We start from the raw sequence: 19,639 nt of genomic DNA on the forward strand, positions 1-19,639 counted from the left end.
TTTGTGAAGCATTCAAGACAAACATCTCGTTTTCTAGGACATAGGAGTTGATTAGAAATTCACCTCTAAGTTGTGGTCGGGGCTGTTGATGTGGCGCAAGCCCGTCCTCACTTCCCGTCATCCATCTGGCCATACAGTTTGTTTTTTGGGGGGTTTTTTTTGATCGCATTTTTTTTACACATTGTTGAAACATACAAGAGAAACGCAGAAAGACAGTAAAAAAATTTTGCAAAACAAAAATAAAAAAATACCCTGGCTTGTCTTGGTTCTATAGGTTTTTATAACATTATCCATGTAGAAGTCCATGTCATGTTGTTGTTGTGTATTAGTCCATTTATCCAACTTTGACAAAGTTCTTCTTGAGTTCTTAACGGTTTCATCACATAAATTTCCTTCACAATTTTTCCTCATTGCTGCTGTGTTGGCGGGTCTATCTTGTGACTGTTTTCTTGAGAAATCTTGACTAAATAAATGTCATTTTTGAGTACAATTTCTGACATATTGCCCAGATACAGAATTAAGCTAATCTTTGGTATATGATAGCCATGGATCCTGGTTCTAATCTGGTAAATATCCTTCCAAAAGGGACAAACTTTAAGCTGTACAGTTTTAGGCCAGAAGTCAGATTGAAAGATGAAAACAAAGACCTACATGGATCAAGTCATCTACAAGTGGATGCTGCATTTGTTTGTCTGCTCCTGATTCACAAGGATTTGAGAAAAAAAAGATCCTCAGAAATGAAACTTTATTCTAAATTTTCTTTATACGGTGCATCTGGAAAGTTTTCACAGTGCCTCACTTCTTCCACATTCTTTTTTGTAACAGCCTTATTTCAAAATGGATTAAATCGGCTTCATTTTAAAAAACTCTTACAAAAAAAAACAATGACAATGTGAAAAAATTTTCTTTTGAAAGTGTTCCAAAGTTATTAAAAATAAAAAACTGAAAAATGATATGTATATAAGCATTTACAGTCTTTACTCAATACTTAGTTACTGAATCTTTGGTAGCAGTTCCAGCCTCATCTGGTTTTAAATAGGACGCCACATTCTTGGAGCACCTTTCTTTGGATAGTTTTGCCCGTTCCTCTTTGCAGTAGCGCTCAAGCTCCATCAGGTTGGATGGGAAGCGTTGGTGCACGTCAGATCTCTCCATAGATGTTCAGTTGGGCCACTCAAGAACATTGACAGAGTTGTTCTGAAGCCACTCCTTCCATATCTTGGTGGTGTGCTTTGGACTATTGTCCTGCTGAAAGATTCACCGTCGCCCCAGTCTGAGGTATCAGGACTCTGGAGCAGATTTTCATCAAGGATATCTCCAGACCAGTCTTCCATCCCCACAGCATGATGCTGCCACCACCATGCTTCACTGTAGGGATGGTATTGAGTGATGCTGATGAGTGGTGTCTGGTTTTCTCCAAGCATAACGCCTGTCATTCCCTCCAAAAAGTTCTATTTTGGTCTGGTCCGACCGTTTCTCATGGTCTGAGAGTCATCCAGGTGCAATTTAGCGAACTCCAGACGGGCTTCCATGTGCTTCTTAGTAAGAAGGAGCTTCCATCCGGCCACTCTATCATACATGCCTGATTGGTGTAGAGCTGCAGAAATGGTTGTCCTTTTGGAAGGTTCTCCTCTTTCCACAGAGGAACGCTGGAGCTCTGACAGAGTGACTATTGGGTTATTGGGCCCTTAGATGGCCGGTCAGATCTAGGAAGAGTCCTGGTGGTTCCAAAGTTCTTCCACTTATGGATGACGGAGGTCACTGTGTTCATCGGAACCTTCAAGGCAGCAGAAATGTTTCTGGACCGTTCCCCAGCCTTGTGCCTCAAGACAATCCTGTCTCGGAGGTCTACAGATGATTCCTTTTTTTTGTCATGCTTGGTTTGTGCTTTGACAGGGGACCTCATGTAGACAGGGTTGTACCTTTCCTAATCATGTCCAATCCACTGGATTTACCACAGGTTGACTTCAGTGAAGCAGCTGAAACATCTGAAGGATCATCAAACCACAGCTCACTTTGGAAGTTCATATCAGCTGTGAATACTCAAGTACATATCATTTTTCTGATTTTTTATTTTGAACACATTTCCTAAAACCTTTTCTCATTATCATAAAGTTTTTGTAAGACTTTTCAGGAAGAAAACTGATTTAATTCATTTAAAATAAGGCTGTGACATAATAAAAAGTGGGAGAAGTGAGGCACTGTGAAAATGTTCACATGAAAAACACCCAAAACTCCATTTTCATCAGAGTGGGTCTTTAAGATCTATAAACTGGCTAAGACACATATTAAAGGAAATCCATTATTTTTCATGAGAAACATTACTTTCTTTTTTTATTCTTAAGTTCACAGCAACAACCAGAATGATGCAGTCTGAGCCAGACTTTAATATTACCTTTATGACCCTCTCCATCCATCCTCAGCCTCTTGCTGAATTTGCACTGCAGAACCGCCCCCCACTGAGTTCATTCAGTCTCCAACGACCTACCACAACGTCTCCAAGCAAACCTGAGCTTATGACCACGTTCGAGCATGTAAATCCACCCCCTGCATTGCTCCTGGAGGACGGCGCTTTAACTGCTTTAACTTTGTCTGCAAAGAGTGGAAAGGTGCAACGTGGGATGTTTAGCGGGTTTCATCTTCTGCTGGTTAGGGAAAAGGGATTTCGCTCTGAGACTTGGGGTCAAGATCAGCAAGAAGGAGGAGGAGGAGTAACACAGTTATCTCCTTCCCTCAAAATCAACTTTTTCTTCTGCAGAGTTTTAATACATTTTACCACCAAATTGAACCCAAAGCTTCTACATTTGTTTGATGAAAACCTATATACCAGTGCTCAAAACCATCAATGAACATCTTTGTTTTTATCACTCAAATGTTTCATTCTGATTCAACATCTTGTTAATATCGTTATTGTATGCCGACAGTTCTGCTTTAAAACAAAGGTCTTACTTTAACCTTGAACTCCGTCTAGGACAGGGGTCGGCAACCCAAAGAGTTGAAAGAGCCACTTTGGACCAATACAATAAAAAGCAAATGTGTCTGGAGCCGCATAAATTGAATCAACTTATAAAAGTCTTACACTATAAGAAACACACGGAAAATGTGTCGAATAAACGATTATTTCTCCTGCTGCGTGTCCTCGTGTCATATAATCTTCATTTTTAGCCACATGTCAATTGTTGAGATAGTGCAGCGTCAAACAACCTGATCAAGGCTGAATGGCCTCATAATGAACATTTGAGCTTTTATTTTGACATTCCTCAATGACACGAGAGGGGGTCGTGATCAGTCTCTCCCTAGTTCTCACTCCAGGTGCAGGAAGAATTCAAACATAACAGGACAAAAACATAAATGTTCAACAAATGTTCAACAGTCAGACAACAAAAGACATTGAGGAAAACCCAAACTTAAATCCAATTTCAGTCAGACAGACAAAAGAACGGGTAACCCACAATTCCTTGCGCTGCCAGACCGACAGCAGGCTCAGTGTGTCTGAGACCATCACTACAATATGAATGAATTACAGTTTGTTTCATTGCTTTGATGAAATTAAAGAACTGCAATAAAGAAATACGATTTTTGATGTCATTTTTATTTAGAGGATTTGAAAAAAAAAACACAAAAATGTAACGTGCACCTTTAAGGTGCTTCCACACTGGCCACGTCAATAAAGCGCACACTTTCAATGAAGAGTCAATATAAGCGCGTGCATACCTAAATTCCTGCCCTCCAAGTCTGGAGCGCGCGTGAGTCTTATAGTCAGACATTTAAAAGGACAGAGTTGTGAAAACAAAAGTCTTCAGAAAGATTTGGGGGATTTTCAACACTTTTACTTTCGGTTCTCCCTGTTGTAGATGCAGATGAGCGCTAATGAACAGTAAAAATACAATAGAAGGAGAATCTCCTCCCCGCCACGCACCGCACGCGGCCGGTGTGTGAGACCTGCACATCGCCGCGCTCAGCAGGTGGTATCCACACCGGAGCAGCGCGGTCACGCACGCAGTGGCGGGAGGAGATTCTTCTTCTATTCTTCTTCTACTGTTCATTAGCGCTCATCTCATCTTGGTGTCATATCAACCTGACCGGACACAAACCGTAATGATTCATTTCTCCTTCATGATCATGTTTGGTACTTCTGTGCCTTGAAGCAGACTCCGCCCACAAGCAGCTCCCGCGCTGAATCTTCAATCCGGTTCAAGATTTCCACGCACAGTTACTGTGGGTGGAAATCTTGAACCGGATTGAAGATTCAGCGCGCTCAATGCGTGCCGATTTGTACGTGGAGCTCGCGACCCGACTTAAAAACCCTGCCCGTGCGCTCCAGACGCACGGGCAGGAATTCTGCTGTGCGCTGACTCAGACGGCGTGGAAGCATCTACACTCATCTCACAACAACTGGAAAACGTAAAGGATGTTTGTGTCATGTTTGTCCTCCTACAGAAATCGTATTAAAACAAAAATATTGTGGCAGCCTGACTGTTAATTTAGAAATAGTTCCTTGTTAGTGGGTGGAGTTAGTGTCTGTTCTTGTGTTGCATTATGGGACTTGAGTGTTTTACCGGCACCATGAGTGAGAGTGGTGTGTGTATGAGTGAGGGTCCTCACAGTGTCTGCTGATCCGTGGTTCTGTATTGTGAAACGAATGGTGGTTATATGTTGACACCAGATGATTGACACAGTCTGCGTGTACGCTTCTTCCTCCTATCACTTGAGGTCGTGCATTGCATAGGACACAAGTGATCTCTGGATTCAAATCTGCCAGCTATCTGCTGGGTGCTGCTCCCACCCAAATCGCGAGAATATAGTTCCTTCTAACATTAATTTTTATTTACAAACATTTAATTTTTATTTACAAACATTTTTGAAAAAGCGCCACTGAGCCGCAGGGGGGCGCTCGAAGAGCCGCATGCGGCTCCGGAGCCGCAGGTTGCCGACCCCCGGTCTAGGAGGTTTAGAGGCAAAAAACTCTAATTGGACACAACAGAAAAAGAAAATCCAGGGTTGTAAGACCAGAGAAACTTATTGGAGTTAAAGACTCGGGGCCTTTCAGCTCCATACGAGGCCTTTCTCTTTACAAGTCGACTTCAAACATAATCTCTCACAAACACAGACACAAAAAAGGCCTTGACAGCGAAAAAAAAAAAGTCTTACCGAATGAGGGAGAAAGAAAGATGGATGAAAGGAGTGACAGACAGGGAGAAGCAGAGGGCTTCTCATTAGAGAATCTCTTGTAACAGAGTTGTGAAATGGCAGCAGATTTACGTGAGAGCATAATCTGTCGGCGCTATGCTGCAACTCTGATGCCTCCTGTGACACTCCAGGGACGCAAAACTCCTCCAAAGACGTCCAACACTGGGTTGTTAAATACTCCTAAATGATGTAAAATTGTTCACAATTTTTTAAATAAAAATATGTAAATTAAAAATGTTTGAAACTTTCCTTAAAGGTAAGATTAAACCACAACATTGAATCATTTTTGATCTATTTTAAGTGTTCCCATTGGTCTTTTAATTTTCATTATTTTGTTTTTTAGGACATAGTTTCCGACAGGTGTTCAATCAAAATTTGCCTCTGAGTTGTTGGCATGAAGTAAGCCTGCCCTTACTTCCCATCATACCTTTGTTTACATCCTCTCCTGCTAGCTTACGGCCCCTCACAACCTCAAGCTAAAATTGTTGGTGCAACAAAAGTGGCAAAATCGGATCTCTCCAGCCAGATGAGGAAAAAGGAGACGTTAATGGATCTATTTGTCTGCAAATGGATGTATCAGAATGGAGTAAAGCGGCAAGCTTGTGACTGTAGCTCCTACATCACTGCTACAAGCTTTTTCAAACCTGGTTCACAACTATTTAAATAAAGAAATACTCAGAGATGCAAATTTAAGTGTGTTTTTTTTTTATATATATTTTTTCATCATGAGAAAAACATTACAGGAGTATGTTTCGATTAGTCGACTAATCGACTATTAAATAGGCGACGACTAATTTAATAGTCAATTAGTTGTTACTTTATATTATATGGAGTCAGAGTGTTGTAAATTTAAAAGTTATTATGGCATAATTTTAGCTTTTTGGACTATTTTGGTATTAATTAAGGTTTTTTAGGCTACCGGTAATTTGGAGTTTGGCTAATATTTCAGCTACTTGCTAGCTATTTTGGCTAATTTAGGCTTTTTTGGGTTTTTTTTTTTTAGGATATTTTGGAGTTTAGCTAATATTTCAGCTGCATGAGAGCTTTTTTGGCTAACTCAAGCTTTTGTCATTTTTTAGGCTAATTTGGCATTTAGCTAACATTTTAGCTGGCTATCAGCTTCAGCGTTTTCCGCCATCAGCTTCAGGGATTTTAGCCATAAATTTCAGCATTTTCAGCTATCAGCACTAGCATCTTCAGCAGCCAAATTCAGCTTAAAGCATTCACAATAGCATTATTGCAGGTATATATCTAGTTCTTAGTTAGTTTAAAGCTAATGATGGTTAAGATTTGTGCTTTACATCCAGTTTGCATATGACCCGATTAGTCAACTAATTGGAAAAAAATAATCGGTGATTAGTCGACTATTAAAATAATCCTTTGTGGCAGCACTAGTTAAAAACACAATTTTAGTTTGGAAATGGGTCTTTGAAATAATAATAAAATATTGATGTAAAGTGTATTTCATAAACTGAAACATTTATCAAATCACTAAAACTGTTTTTTTTAAGGGAAAGTTAACAAAAAAAGAGAGAATATCATAGACAAAGTGTAGCCTTTTCAAGTTAAATACTACAGCAAAATAATAAAAAGTGTTTTAATAGCATTTTGATGAGTTTCTTCTACATAATAAAACATTTCTTTACTGTATGAGGGATCACTTTAACTGACAAGAGACGGTTGAGGAGCGCAACTGTGAAAAAGTTGAGTCTTTCTTTACTCTTAAAGTAAAACTTACAACTAACATAATTTGATTTTTTTATTTAAATTTAAAAAATATTGTATTTTTGTGCTCAAAAGCAAAAGATGCTGCCTAAAATCAAACATTTTTTGTATTTATTTCAACAAACTGCACAAATATTGATTGTTGTTACATGAAAGGGATCATTTACACATTGAATTTGTTAGTGTTTTATTTTTGACTTTTAAAAGTGACACGTTTAAGCTCTTCCATCCACTACATGTATTTTTATAAATTTGAAATTCAGATGTGGCAGAGTCATTCCTGTGGCTTCCCTCCCACCGGATTCAACTCGGTCTCAAATGAAGATGCTGCTGGTGATCAAGAGGAGGGGGAAAAGGAGAGCAGGAGAAGGATCAGGAGAAAGACATAAGGAGGAGGAAATGGAGAGAGAAAGACAGCCTGAGCAAAGTGGGAGCATGTCAAGCCGCCTGCGGGGAGGTGGGACTCCTCAAAGCAACAAAGTAGTCACCTCATACTGTGTTTTAATGAGGCTGCATGGGGAGGATGGAAACTAATTATGACATTGATGTATTGGTCCTTTTCGCAGCTTCTTGCTTAACCTATATTTCACTAAACAGAACCGTTTATGAACAAAAGAAGGCTGGATAGGTTTGCGCGCAAGTCCTGAGGTTTGGATCATCTTTAGTCAGAGCAGAAATCACTGGTGATCTGGATAACAGAGTGGATGTCACTCACCAGTGATGTCTGGATGATTAGTGGCCGCTCAGCTTTGTCACTAAATGATGTCTCAGGATTTACGCAGGGGCAGCCTTGCTTGAAATTGCACCGGATTCCCCTTTTTCATCCACAGCACGTGGGGTTTGTGCTGCTGCTGCAGCGGGGAAATGACACATGGTTCAGTGTGCGCGAGCGCAGACACGTGCGCTTGGTTGGATTCACTCCATCAGCATGTCTGGAGTTTACATTAACGTGAGAGTTGCTCTGAATCCGAGGACTTCTGGTGCGTAATTGCGCAATTACCGATGCGTAATTGTTTCGCGTAAAACGACACAAACGTCTGTTTAAATGTAATTTTAAGACGCATTTTGGCGCAAAAAAGCAAAGCAAAACTATAATCTATTCCAGTGGGAATGAATTAAATGCAACATTTGCATAAGTTAGGCTGCATGTTGGAATAAACTTACCGATAAAGCAGGCAAAGCTCTGCGTCCGTCTGTTCCCGCGGCTGCAGCGCAAAGAGAACCACGATCCAGAGACAGCCAAATGTGAATCCTTCATTCACAAACTACACGCTGGTGCTGATCGACGCGCTCGGATCTCCTGTCTTGAGCGTGTGGAAGCAGAGGGGCGGTTTACGCGCTCCTCTCCCTCCTCTTCCTCAGCCTGGAGCGCTCTAGGAACAGCTCAGACCCTATCAGAGGCTTGGAACATTTCTGGAAGCAGACCATAGACCCACGGAGCTGAGAAAATGTACACTTATCAATAAAGTTTGGAGAATTTGATCAAACCCACTTACCAAATCAAGTTAGTTTTGCACCTTCTTATGAAAATTTATATTTAATAAGAAGCTATCCAGACTAATCAATAATTCAGAAACGTCTGACTGGGAGGAGGGTGTGGGGTCTGGGTCAAGGGCTTGAAGAGGGCTCTCGGGGGACACCATCAGACTGTGACAAAAACAAAACTGGGACCAGAAGATGATGGGCTTGTTGCCAGGCAAAGAGGGCCAATCCCGTCCCGCCGCCGGATAAACAGCAGATCGACACTTCAACCCAACCTGCTTCCTCTTACGGATAAAAATGAGGAATTCAAAATGAAAATACAAATTCAACCTTTATTTAACAGAAAGCCTACACAACAAAAACAAACAAACAGTGTTCAGGCTCTCACAACAAACATCTTGACACAATTACCTCAAAGACAGCGCCAATTAAAATCTACAGAAGACAAACTGTGCATCATCGATAACATCTCACCGTCTAAAAGTTAAGACGACAAGTAAAGTTTTCGCCTAAAATCCGTCAAGTTGTGCTTGAGACAGTGAAACAGTGAACTTTAGTGAACAATGACGTGAAAAAAGAAACAAAAATGGCTCCATTATTCCTTCACTTCATATAGTTTCCTCCAGAATTCAGTTGATTTGAGTCTTGAAACTCAAAGTTTAGCAGTGATGGTGTGTGAACTTCTGGAACCGATACACAAACTAAAAACCCAAAATAGGTGAAGTACAAAAACAAACAGTGCTTTAAAATAATTGTTTATGTTAAAGTTTATGAAAGTGAAGGACCTGAATTAAAGCTAAAACTAAATTGAAGGCAATGTTTTGTTACAATCGACACATGTATGTAGAGAAAGCCTTTATATTATTAATACCCAAACCAAAGAAACCTTTAAGATAAATTCCAAAATATATATATATATATAAAATTTAAATAAGCACAAAAGTGAACTTTAAAGTCTTTTCATTTTTTGCCTCAAAAGAAAGAAAGTGATCCAGTGTTGTGGTTGAAAAAAAAATAATAAAGTTGGTGCTAAAATGGCTCTTGAAATTTTGAGGTGAAGGCGGTGAAGGCATTCTGAAAACCACCCAAAGAGCAGGGTTCCTGATGTCCAGAACTTCAAGGTGGTCTTGACTCCTTAAAAAAACACCTGTGTGGGGAAAGAAAAACACAAAAATATTATTTTACTCTTTCAAATGCAAAGATTACAGTCCAACGTGAAAAATGGCCATAGGAAAAATATTTAGGACACATTGGGCATGTGTGGTGCGTTCAAGAACGTGTTGGTTCTTGAATGTCCTTTTAGCATAGGGTGTTCACCCAGGGCTGTCTGAATCACATAAAGGGAAAAATCCAAAACACACTTTAGGCTGTGGGCCAAACAGGATAAACATTTATTGAACACACTAAAACAAAAATTTAAAAACATTAAACCATAATTTTTAAACAAAATTAAGAACTAGGTATATAGCATCACCTGCAATAACGCTAGCGATGATGTAAGTTGAATTTGGCCGCTAAAGATGCTGATAGTTGATGGCTAAATACGCTGAAGTTGATAGCCAGCTAAAATATGAGCTAAATGCCAAATTGGCCTAAAAAACAAAACAAAAAAAAAATACTTCAGTTAGCCAAAACAGCTTTTGGCTGTTTACCAAAACATATTTATATAAATATAAATATTTAGTGTGCTGCTTAAAAATGCACTAAACTCCTAATTAGCCCCAAAAAACCTTACTAAATGCCAAATTAGCCAAAAAAGCTAGCTTGTTACTTAAATACTAGCTAGACTCCAAAATAGCATAAAATGCCTCAGTAAACTAAATTAGCCAAAAACATTAGCATGTTGCTACAATAGAAGCTAAATTCTTAATTTAGTCTTCAAACCTCAGTAGGTAACAAATTAGCCAAAAATGTTAGCATGTTGCTAAAATAGAAACTAAATTCTAATTTACTCTTAAAACCTCAGTAGGTAACGAATTAGCCAAAAACGTTAGCATGTTGCTACAATAGAAGCTAAATTCTTAATTTAGTCTTCAAACCTCAGTAGGTAACAAATTAGCCAAAAACGTTAGCATGTTGCTACAATAGAAGCTAAACTCTCATTTAGTCTTAAAACCTCAGTAGATAACCGGACCGGCGCCACTTATAAAGGTAGCAACGGAGAAGATTCTTCTTCTTTTTGTGTATTTACTGTTAACTAGCACTTGTCCACCTTGTACAAGAGGATTTGGCTCTGTGCACAACATTAATGCTTGTATTTCTTTTCCTTTGCTTCCTCTAGTGGTGTATTTGTGCATTACGGTCATTTCTTTAAAGAACCATGACACATGATTGAGCAACAAACTTGCTTTTTTTTTCCCCCAACATCGTCATGTTTTTTTTCTATTCATGACTGGGCCAGATTAAACCATGTGATGGGCCGGATGCGGCCCGCGGGCCGTATGTTTGACACCCTAGCTCTAGACTGTTGCTACTAGTGCATGTACTCACAGTTAGCAGAGGCTTTAGGCAAAATATCAACCCGGTGCAAATCTCACAAATCTTGCTCCAGATTTTTTCTTTCACAGCTTTATTCCGATAGATGAACAACTTGGTCATAGAATTCCAGCCGAGGACAAACCGCAATTAAACTGTTGGCACTTCCATGAATTAAAACGGACGTCATCCATATGTCACTGCTGAATCTGAGTCCCTGATTGATCAAAGTTCAACTGGTTTATCTTTCAATGTGCACACATTGGTCAATGTACGAAGCACCCAAAAACAGACTTAAAAACTTGTGTAGCGACTCTTAAATGTGAGTTTTAAATGTGGAGCCCAGAATTCAAAAATGTGCAGATTTTTCTCATCTCAAAGATTGGAAGAGGTCCATGAACGTGTATTTCTGAGGCCAGTGTGAACATATTGTTAAAAAAGAAATAATCAATAAAATTGAAAAATCAATCCAGTACAGAAAGTAAGAGCAGTATTGGTTGAAGATACGAATAGAATTATGTTAAAGAGAAGGATCAGAAAGTAAATAATACTGTTAGTTTCTCTTCCTGTTCTGCTCTATGATAACTTTGATTTTTAATGTACCATATTTCCCGCACTATAGGGCACAGTGGATCATAATTTACTTCACCTCCCCTTTATAAGTTATTATATTTATTTCTTTATGCTTCTGTTTGGTGCAGTGTGATTCACGTGTTGTAAAATTTCAGATTCCGGGTGTATCGTCCGTGTTCTTAGCCGTGGACCTCGCCCCCACCTGTCCCCTAGTTCCATCTGGCTGAACGCTATTCAAACACAAAGTTGTAGAGTTGGATAAACTAATTCCTCTTTAATAGTTCTGGTAAATCGCCTGTCTGTCATGGTAGAGGATCTCTCCTTTATGTGGGCATCCCTAAGGTTTCTTCTATTTTCCTGAATCAGGATTTTTAGGAGTTTTTCCTTACGGGGAAGGAGGCTCTAAGGACAGGGATAACCAGTTTTATTTAGTCTGTTTGGTTTAGCAATCAGGTATTGTTTGTATTTTATGACCGACCTCCTGCTTCTGTACAATTATGGGGTGAAGCCCAGTGAGGTAATTGTTTTTGTGACATTGGGCTATATGAATAAAAGTGAATTGAATAAGACGAATGGTCTATTTTCAAAATGTTGTCATATATTAGCTGCACTGGAGTATATATATATTTAAAGTTATTTAAGGTAAAAGTTAATTTATTCTGGAATAATATTCCTGCCTGTTTTTATTCATAGTCAGGTTAAAAAGTTAAATTCGGTTGAGTTTGCCACCCCTGCTCTACATGTTAGCCACATTAGTGTATTCACGATATTTGAATCTACAAACCTTGTTAGCATCTTCAAGAAAAAAACAGACAATTTGACAGGGCGCTGCATACCTCTCAAAACTGTTTTAAATTCGGTCAGAATAATCAAAACTAACATATATATATATATATATATATATATATACATATATACATGGATTATAAGGTAAAGTGTTGTTTTTGAAAGAAATAAACGCTTTTAACTATGCTTGCAGTGCAGAAAAGACACAATCACAAGTTCACTTCTACCAAGATGAGTCAATTTCAATTGGCTGTAGGTGAGCCACAGTGAGGGGCGTGTGTTGTAGCACTAAATATATAACCACAGCACCTTTAAATCAATACCTGAATAAATTAATATTACTTTTTTTTAATCACACATAACAAAGCCGCTGTTAATTAGTGAGAGGCTAAAACCTAATGTGATGCTTTTACCTCCAGCTGAGCCCAGACGCTGCAACTACAGCACCGTTCGCATTGTCTGGACTCCACAGTCCACAAAGCTCTGCAGACAAAGAACAAACTGCACTTTGAGAAGATATTTTACAGATTTGCGTTAATAGAGGGGTACTGGTACAACTTAAAAAAAAGACAACACTGCTAAGTAAATACCACAGATTTGTTGTTGTCAGACAACACCATCTAGTGGTACAAACGTAAACTGCAGTCTGGAAAAAAGAAAAAAAACTTGAATTTGTTTTCTTCATAGGACTGTAAAATACTTCCTAATGGACATACATTTGTTCTAAAATAAAATAAAAAATACCAACAACGAATGCAAATCTTACGACCCATTCATTTCTTTTCTCCAAAAAACTTGTGTTATTGACCGTCTGTTTACCTGATTGACATGCTGTGTCCGCTGGTCTGTGGTCCATGCTGGTGTGGTGTACTGTGTGTGGGGTGTAAAAGAGGGGTCAGGTTACACCCCCTGAGGGCTCAACATAGTCAGACTTGTTTTTTTTAGAAGATTTGCTTGTTGGCAAGTGAGAAAATGTAGGCTTCAACTAGAAAAAAAATGTAATAAAAGCTGTGGGCTTTTAAATAAACATCCCACAAATGGATCACTAACAGCACATAAGACTCTAATCTTCTGGTCTGAACCTTGACACAACAATAGGCCAAGAAAGAGGCAGCAACTCATGTAATGAGTTATAATGTGAAGTTGGAGCTACATTACCTGGTGAGTGTAGGGGTTCTGAGCATAGCCCACCGGCATCTGTGGAATCATCAACCCGGCAAAGTTGGTGTATGAATACGGCTGCAATGAAGCAAAAAAAACATTTATAGGATAGGACTTAAAAGGAAAACATAATAAATTGTTTAGAAATTCACTACATCATGCCAATATTTAAAAAACTGATAAAAGGTGACCTGCTTCGATTATCTCACAAACATATTAGATCCTAATTCACCTTCAAGGCTTCAACATAAAGAACAGAAATGTCTAGAAACATTTAGCTTTAGCATGTTTCAGGACAAAAAACCATCAGAGTAAACATCTAGGAGCACCTGATTATATGGGCTGCCTCCATTGACAATGGGTGAGGGTTGTGTCACCCCCCCTAATGGGGGACAGCAAGCGCAGTAAATGTACTGGGTGGGATTCACCCAGGCACTATGTCCAACGAAGCTAGGCGGAATGGACCCTAAAGGTGAACAGAACAAATTGTTGTGAAGTCCCAAAACAATGCAACTTAAAGGATAGGATTCAGAAAGTAGGAGTTAAATTCTGAGCATTTCCTGGGAATAAAAAGTAATGTAAAAATGTAGAAACACTCATATTCCATGTCCACCTGTACTAAGAACATGCAAGATTCCTTTTAACATCATGCCTAAATCCGATGACAAGTTTTATGGTAACACATTCTGACAGAATAACCAAATAAAAATACTTACGAGGCCTCTTTTCTTTCAAAATAGCCGGGCCCAGCTTGAGCTTCCGACCCATAAAAACGATTTGTTGCTATAGAAACGACACAAATGATAGTTAGCCTTTACATCATAGAAAAAGACTAAATTTTACAGACATCCCACCGACCTCAATGATTGACTGGATGTTTACATCTTCGCTGAAGTACACAAACCCATATCTGAAAATACATTATTTTCAAGGTAATTGACAAAATATAGTCGACATGTAAAACATTAACGTGATTAGTGATAGTAACAAAGCAGCGTTCATTGACAGCAACACTCACCCTTTGCAGAGCCCCCCGCGGTACCTGATGATCTTGACTTCCCTTACTGAACCATATCTGGCAAAGAACTCCTTTATTTCATCTTCATCCACCTGAAAGGACAATTCAAAACTAAAATATTTAATTCAACTCAAATATTTACAAAAAACATTGTTTTTTCTGTTTTTCTTGCAAGCTTTGACATCAAATACAGCTAGAAATGACACAAAAGTTAGAACTAAACATAAATGATAATAAGTCCATTAATTTAAAATAAGGCATGCTGATTTAAATTTTATATTTTAGCGTGTAACACATTATTTGCCATCAGAATAAGCATAAAAAGAAGGATTTATTGTAATCATTTCTAAAAAAAATTCAGAAAAAGGTCTAATTTTACTTTTCAATTCTGTAAACTTATAAATGAATTTTCCTGCAATATTTGAGTTAAAACCGTATTTAACATCAATGTAAGTTTATTTGTATCATATTTTTTTAAATATCATTGTTTATTTATCATTATCTCAAAAAGCAACACAAAAAAAGAAAAAATAAACTCATCTGGAATATTGTGTTTTGGGATATTTTAAGGATGTCAACATAGTCGATGAGATAATTGGATTAAACTGCTTTAAATACAGCAAGTCCTTACTTTGTTTTTCCATATATATCCAACATATAACACACTTAAAGACCCAGCCCAATGAAAATCTTGTTTTAGGTGTTTTATTATGTTCCTGTTATATTTTTCTCATGACATTAATAAAGAAAATTAGGCTTAAAATTTCTTGTATTCAAATCAGGAATCAGAAGCAGACAAAAAAATGCAATTTTTGTTGCAGAAGTAATGTTAGGTTGGGGGTGTGAGTGGCTGTAAGCTAGTGGGAGAAAAAAAACAACACAGCCTTATTATAATTAAAAGACCCCTGGAAACACTTTTGTAATAGATCAAAAGTTGATTTGAATGGAACTATAATAATTAATTGTTGGGTAAGTTGATTCTTATTTTTATTTTTAAACTCTGTAAATTTTACATTAAATTTTCCAGTAATTACTGATTTTAAGTTTATTAAATAACTATTATTTTAAGTTAATAATAGACTTTATTTAAAACAAACATCAAAAATTTTAAAAATTAAAATGATAAAAAAAAAAAAATACAAAGCTTTCAGAATATTGAGCATCATTGCATTTTTCCAGCATGTAAACATACTTAACGAGACAATTGGATTAATCAGTATTTAAGGCTACAAGCTTATTTATTCATGTTTAATCAACAGAAAATATTCTTAGGTTTAAATAAAATTTTTAGGTAGGGGACTTACAGAACAGAAAACATTCTAATCACATCAACTTCTACAGTTTTCAAACATACAAACGCTAACATTTATATTAAATGCGTGAGTGTTGTGCAGACACATTGGAGCCTGCAGCATCGTTCAGGTTTAAGCGGATTCATACTGACCTTCATGTCGATCCCACCAACAAAAAGGCTGTTGGGCGTCAGTTTACCCTCAGGCAAAATGTATCCATTCGACAACTTAAAGGGAGGTACAGTCTGATTAATACTTCTGGGCCTGTTCAGATCCTACCAGGAGAAAAAATACGTTTTGTTTTAGTTAACTCTCTCAAGTACAAATTTCCCACAATTCCTTGGGCCAAACTTCGTTTTGGTAATGGTGAAGTTCAAAAAGTTGAGTTAACAAGTCATGTGCTGAGCTAAAGCTAACTATTAAGTCAAGTTCTGAAGATTTATGCAAAATGATCATCACAATAGAATATTTGCTAAACGTATTTTGAATACGGTATGCTAGCTAAGCGTGTGTATAAAATGCGTTTCAGCTACATAAAGTTCAAATTGACAGACTAATAATTCCCGTAAAAAGTACCACTGTTTACTAAAAGCGTTACCCAGAATGCTGGAAACACAAAAACGTGGGAAGCCCTTTAGAAATCATTTTATAGTGGAGGTGATTCAAAGAACGTACATTGACCCCAGACGGAGACTGAGCGCCATTTTCATAGTCTTCCCGCTAGTTGAGCTAAAGCTAAAGCCGAAATCGTGCTGAATATTTGACACAAAATGCAAGTTAGCCCAACACCATTCGCACCACAAAGCTAGTGAATATATATATATTATGAACACATAAAAGAAAGAACTGACAAACGTACCATTTCTAAAATGATTAAAACCAAGATCTTGACCAGAAACCCGTACCGCGGTTCTTCGAGGCTCTGCTCAGCGCCGATGGAGAATGATCCGAAACCACGCCCATCAGGTCCCACGTGACTTTGCTCCTCGAGCAAGAACCACTCCAGAGCGAAGACTCATTTTTCTTTCAAATGTAAAAACTTTAATAGTGTTTTTCATTAATAATTTAAAAAGATAATAAAAACTAAATTGATAGTTAAATAAATAAACTGATAATCAAGTAAATAAATTATAAATTGAAATATAAAATTATAAATTATATAGATAAATTAAGTACATTAAAAAAGATTAATAAGTATTTTTAATAACATTTGAAATCTAAAAAAAAAATCTAGAACAGAGGTACCTCCTAATTAATAACTTAATACATAAATTGGCAATTTTCTTCTTTTTTATTTTACTTTTTTTAACACAGAGACAATTCATACAGAAATTTAAAAGTGTTTCTGCACAAAGAAAACTTCAACTAACTTTATGTAATGACATAATAACAATTATGAGGTTTTGAATCATTTTCATATTTAGATTTTGTGGCAAAACATGACAGTTTTTTGCATTTAATGTTTTTGTTTTTTTTTTATTTTCAAATAAATTTCACTGCTTGTTTCTTTGCTCTATCACAGCATCCTTTATTTACCAAAATTAGCATTTCTTTCAGATTTGGTGTGTAATTTTGACACAATTATAAAATACATGTTATTGAATACCCACAAGCATTCAATAACATGTATTTTATAATTGTATTCATATGAAAGGTGTATTAATGTTAAGATAAAGTTTTTCCAAGTCATAATCTTAGAAAAACAGTGAAATATAGTCTCTGGTACTGTTTTGAGATCAATTGGGATGCATATTATATCAGGATGTGTATCATGACACGTATAGCTAGACTCTTGCCAATAACACTTTTCCTTGTGAAAATGTGTCAGAGTGCAAATAACAGAATTTGAATAACAAGCTGGGATGGAACTAAAGTTCCATTTGGTTTCCTTTGTCTGCTAAATGTTGCTGTAATAACTGCAAATAACTCCTTTTAAGACTCACTCCAATGAAACTTGTGTTTTTTGTGTCTTTTTTCTTATAATGAAGGACAAATAAGGAAAAATAAAATCAAAATTGTATTTCTATTTCTTCATTCAAATGATTTAGGAGAAGATACAAAAAAATGCTATTTAAAAAATCTTGTAGTTATTACATACAAACTACAAGGAGCAAGCCACAAGTCCCTGCTCTGCTCAATTCCGATGCATCCACTTGTGGACAAATAGATCCATGTAAGTCTTTGTTTTCATCGTCCGAGCTGGAATCTGACTCAAATCAGTACGGCTGGATATCTCCAATGTTGATCGTCATTTTTGTTGCACCAGCAATGCTAGGTTGGGGTTGTGAGATGTTGTAAGCTAACATGAAAGAGTGTAAACAAGAGAGTTATGGGAAATGAGTACAGGCTTACTCTGAAACAACAGTCCCACCCACAACTCAGAGGCAAATTTCATTTACTGGTTTACTGCAGACGCTATGTTCTAGAAAACGACACTGACAAACAGGATATACAATTAAATAACATGTATTTATGTAAATTCTGATCAATTTTACTCAATTATTTGATGATTCAAACATACTTGTTCTCTATTAGGATATGTTTTCAAGGGCATTAGGTATAATCCTCATTTCTCTACCCAAGTCATCACCAGAACTTCTATAAAAAGACATTTTCTCCCAATTTTTTTTTTGTGTGCAATATTTGTAAATACTACTGCCTGAAAAGTGAAGATGGATGAATTCCAACAAAGACACCATCAGCCATTTATTTTTTCAATTTTTTCTTGATATGAAGGCAAAAACAATAGCGCCAGACACTGTCATGCTTAGTGAATTATTGCCCACAAATCTAATCAACCAACCAAAGGATGTTTTCAAAAGAAAAACACAGCAATAATCAAGTTTTTTATTTGATCGTCACCAACATACGATATCATAATGCATTTTAACTGTTTCAAGCTCCTCAATGGTTATGAAACATACAAGAGTTAAAATAAACAGAGTTTAAAACAATTCAGTAATTTGGAAATTAATGCAACCACAAGGGGGCCCAATACAGTGCTTTTGTGTACTGGTTTCAAGCCCAGGTAAATGCAAAAAGTTGTGCCAGAAAGGGCATCCAAACTAAATCCAAAGACATATCAGTCACAGGATTCACAGAACTTTTGTATTGGATTGGTTGTGGCCCAGGTCAACAGTGACCACCACCAGTACTGTTAAATCGTGGGTGGAAATTGGACAACTGCTGGTCAAAAGTAGAGCATGGTAGCAAAGAAAAAGGAAAGGCAGGAGTTTAGGACTCAAAGGATTCAGAAGGACGGATGGTGGTGGACCTTGTTAAAACAAATGGAAAAGGCAGTGGTGAAGACATTTTTTCAGAAAAGAGAGGAGCAAAGGGAAGTCATGTAATAGTGGAGGGAGGAGCAAGTTGAGAACGTCTTATGCAAAGTTGTGGATTGGGAAAGGATAACCAAACAGCACAGGGTGGTGGTTTGAGGATGAATCTGGTGGTGAAGAAGATGAAGATGGCAGAGGAGAGGACCAAGTAGGAGAGGCTGAAAAAAGAAGAGTGTTATGTGTGTTTTTTAGGAGGAGTTAAAAAAGACTTTAAGAGATCGGGAAGTTCTTCCAGATAATTGGACTACTACAGCTAAAGTGATTAGAGAGACTCTGAGGAAAGTATTTGATCTGTTATCTGGAATGAAGGAAGTAGATAAGGAGATTTGGTGATGGAATGAAGACGAAGTGTGATCAAAGAACAAAATTTGCCAAGAAAAAGTGGGATACTGAGAGGACAGAAGACATGATAGTCCTGACAACTAACCTATAGAGGTATGGAAGAATTTAGGAGAGAGGACAGTAGATTTTCTGACTGGACTGTTTCAAAATCTTGGAGAATGAGGAGATCCTGGAGGAGTACTGGTGCCAGTTATTAAGAACAAGATATGCAGAGTGGTGGAAACCACAGAGGAACAAAGCTGATTAAACCATCCATC

At 37.4% G+C, this 19,639-nt stretch overlaps 2 protein-coding genes across 7 annotated transcripts in view; both read right to left on the reverse strand.

Annotated features, from left to right (window-relative positions):
- The window catches only part of rftn1a (raftlin, lipid raft linker 1a), a 34,451-nt gene extending 25,857 nt beyond the window's left edge, over nt 1-8,594 (reverse strand). For 3 of the 4 annotated variants that reach the window (XM_024257827.2, XM_036214276.1, XM_024257804.2), the window contains exon 1: nt 8,080-8,594. The gene's annotated coding sequence lies outside the window, so the exon portion shown is untranslated. Of the gene's footprint in view, nt 1-7,630; nt 7,759-8,079 lie in introns of those variants that run through there. The other variant, XM_024257817.2, reaches the window with a different exon arrangement.
- Nucleotides 8,595-8,709: 115 nt separating this feature from the next.
- On the reverse strand, nt 8,710-16,717 carry dazl (deleted in azoospermia-like). 3 transcript variants are annotated; one of them, XM_024257833.2, is made up of 10 exons: nt 16,562-16,717; nt 15,855-15,977; nt 14,411-14,502; nt 14,251-14,302; nt 14,109-14,175; nt 13,722-13,858; nt 13,390-13,470; nt 13,051-13,101; nt 12,645-12,714; nt 8,710-9,544 (listed from the first exon to the last, which is right to left on the reverse strand). In XM_024257833.2, the coding sequence occupies exons 1-9, from the start codon at nt 16,562-16,564 to the stop codon at nt 12,670-12,672; spliced, it is 651 nt and encodes a 216-aa protein (XP_024113601.1). In that variant the 5' UTR covers nt 16,565-16,717; the 3' UTR covers nt 8,710-9,544; nt 12,645-12,669. The 3 variants fall into 3 exon arrangements, with proteins under 3 accessions (XP_024113601.1, XP_024113602.1, XP_024113604.1); XM_024257834.2 differs by lacking the exon at nt 13,051-13,101; XM_024257836.2 differs by lacking the exons at nt 12,645-12,714; nt 13,051-13,101.
- Nucleotides 16,718-19,639: the final 2,922 nt, after the last annotated feature.

This window comes from Oryzias melastigma, linkage group LG11, assembly GCF_002922805.2.
Source record: "Oryzias melastigma strain HK-1 linkage group LG11, ASM292280v2, whole genome shotgun sequence".
Lineage (NCBI taxonomy): Eukaryota > Metazoa > Chordata > Actinopteri > Beloniformes > Adrianichthyidae > Oryzias > Oryzias melastigma.

Excerpts from the sequence above, each read along its gene's own strand:
- dazl (XM_024257833.2), bottom strand. Across the intron at positions 13,859-14,108 it reads TTTGAAAGAAAAGAGGCCTC|GGTCCATTCCGCCTAGCTTC; the intron begins GTAAGTATTTTT and ends GTTCACCTTTAG. Across the intron at positions 13,102-13,389 it reads AGAACCCCTACACTCACCAG|TACACCACACCAGCATGGAC; the intron begins GTAATGTAGCTC and ends CCCCACACACAG.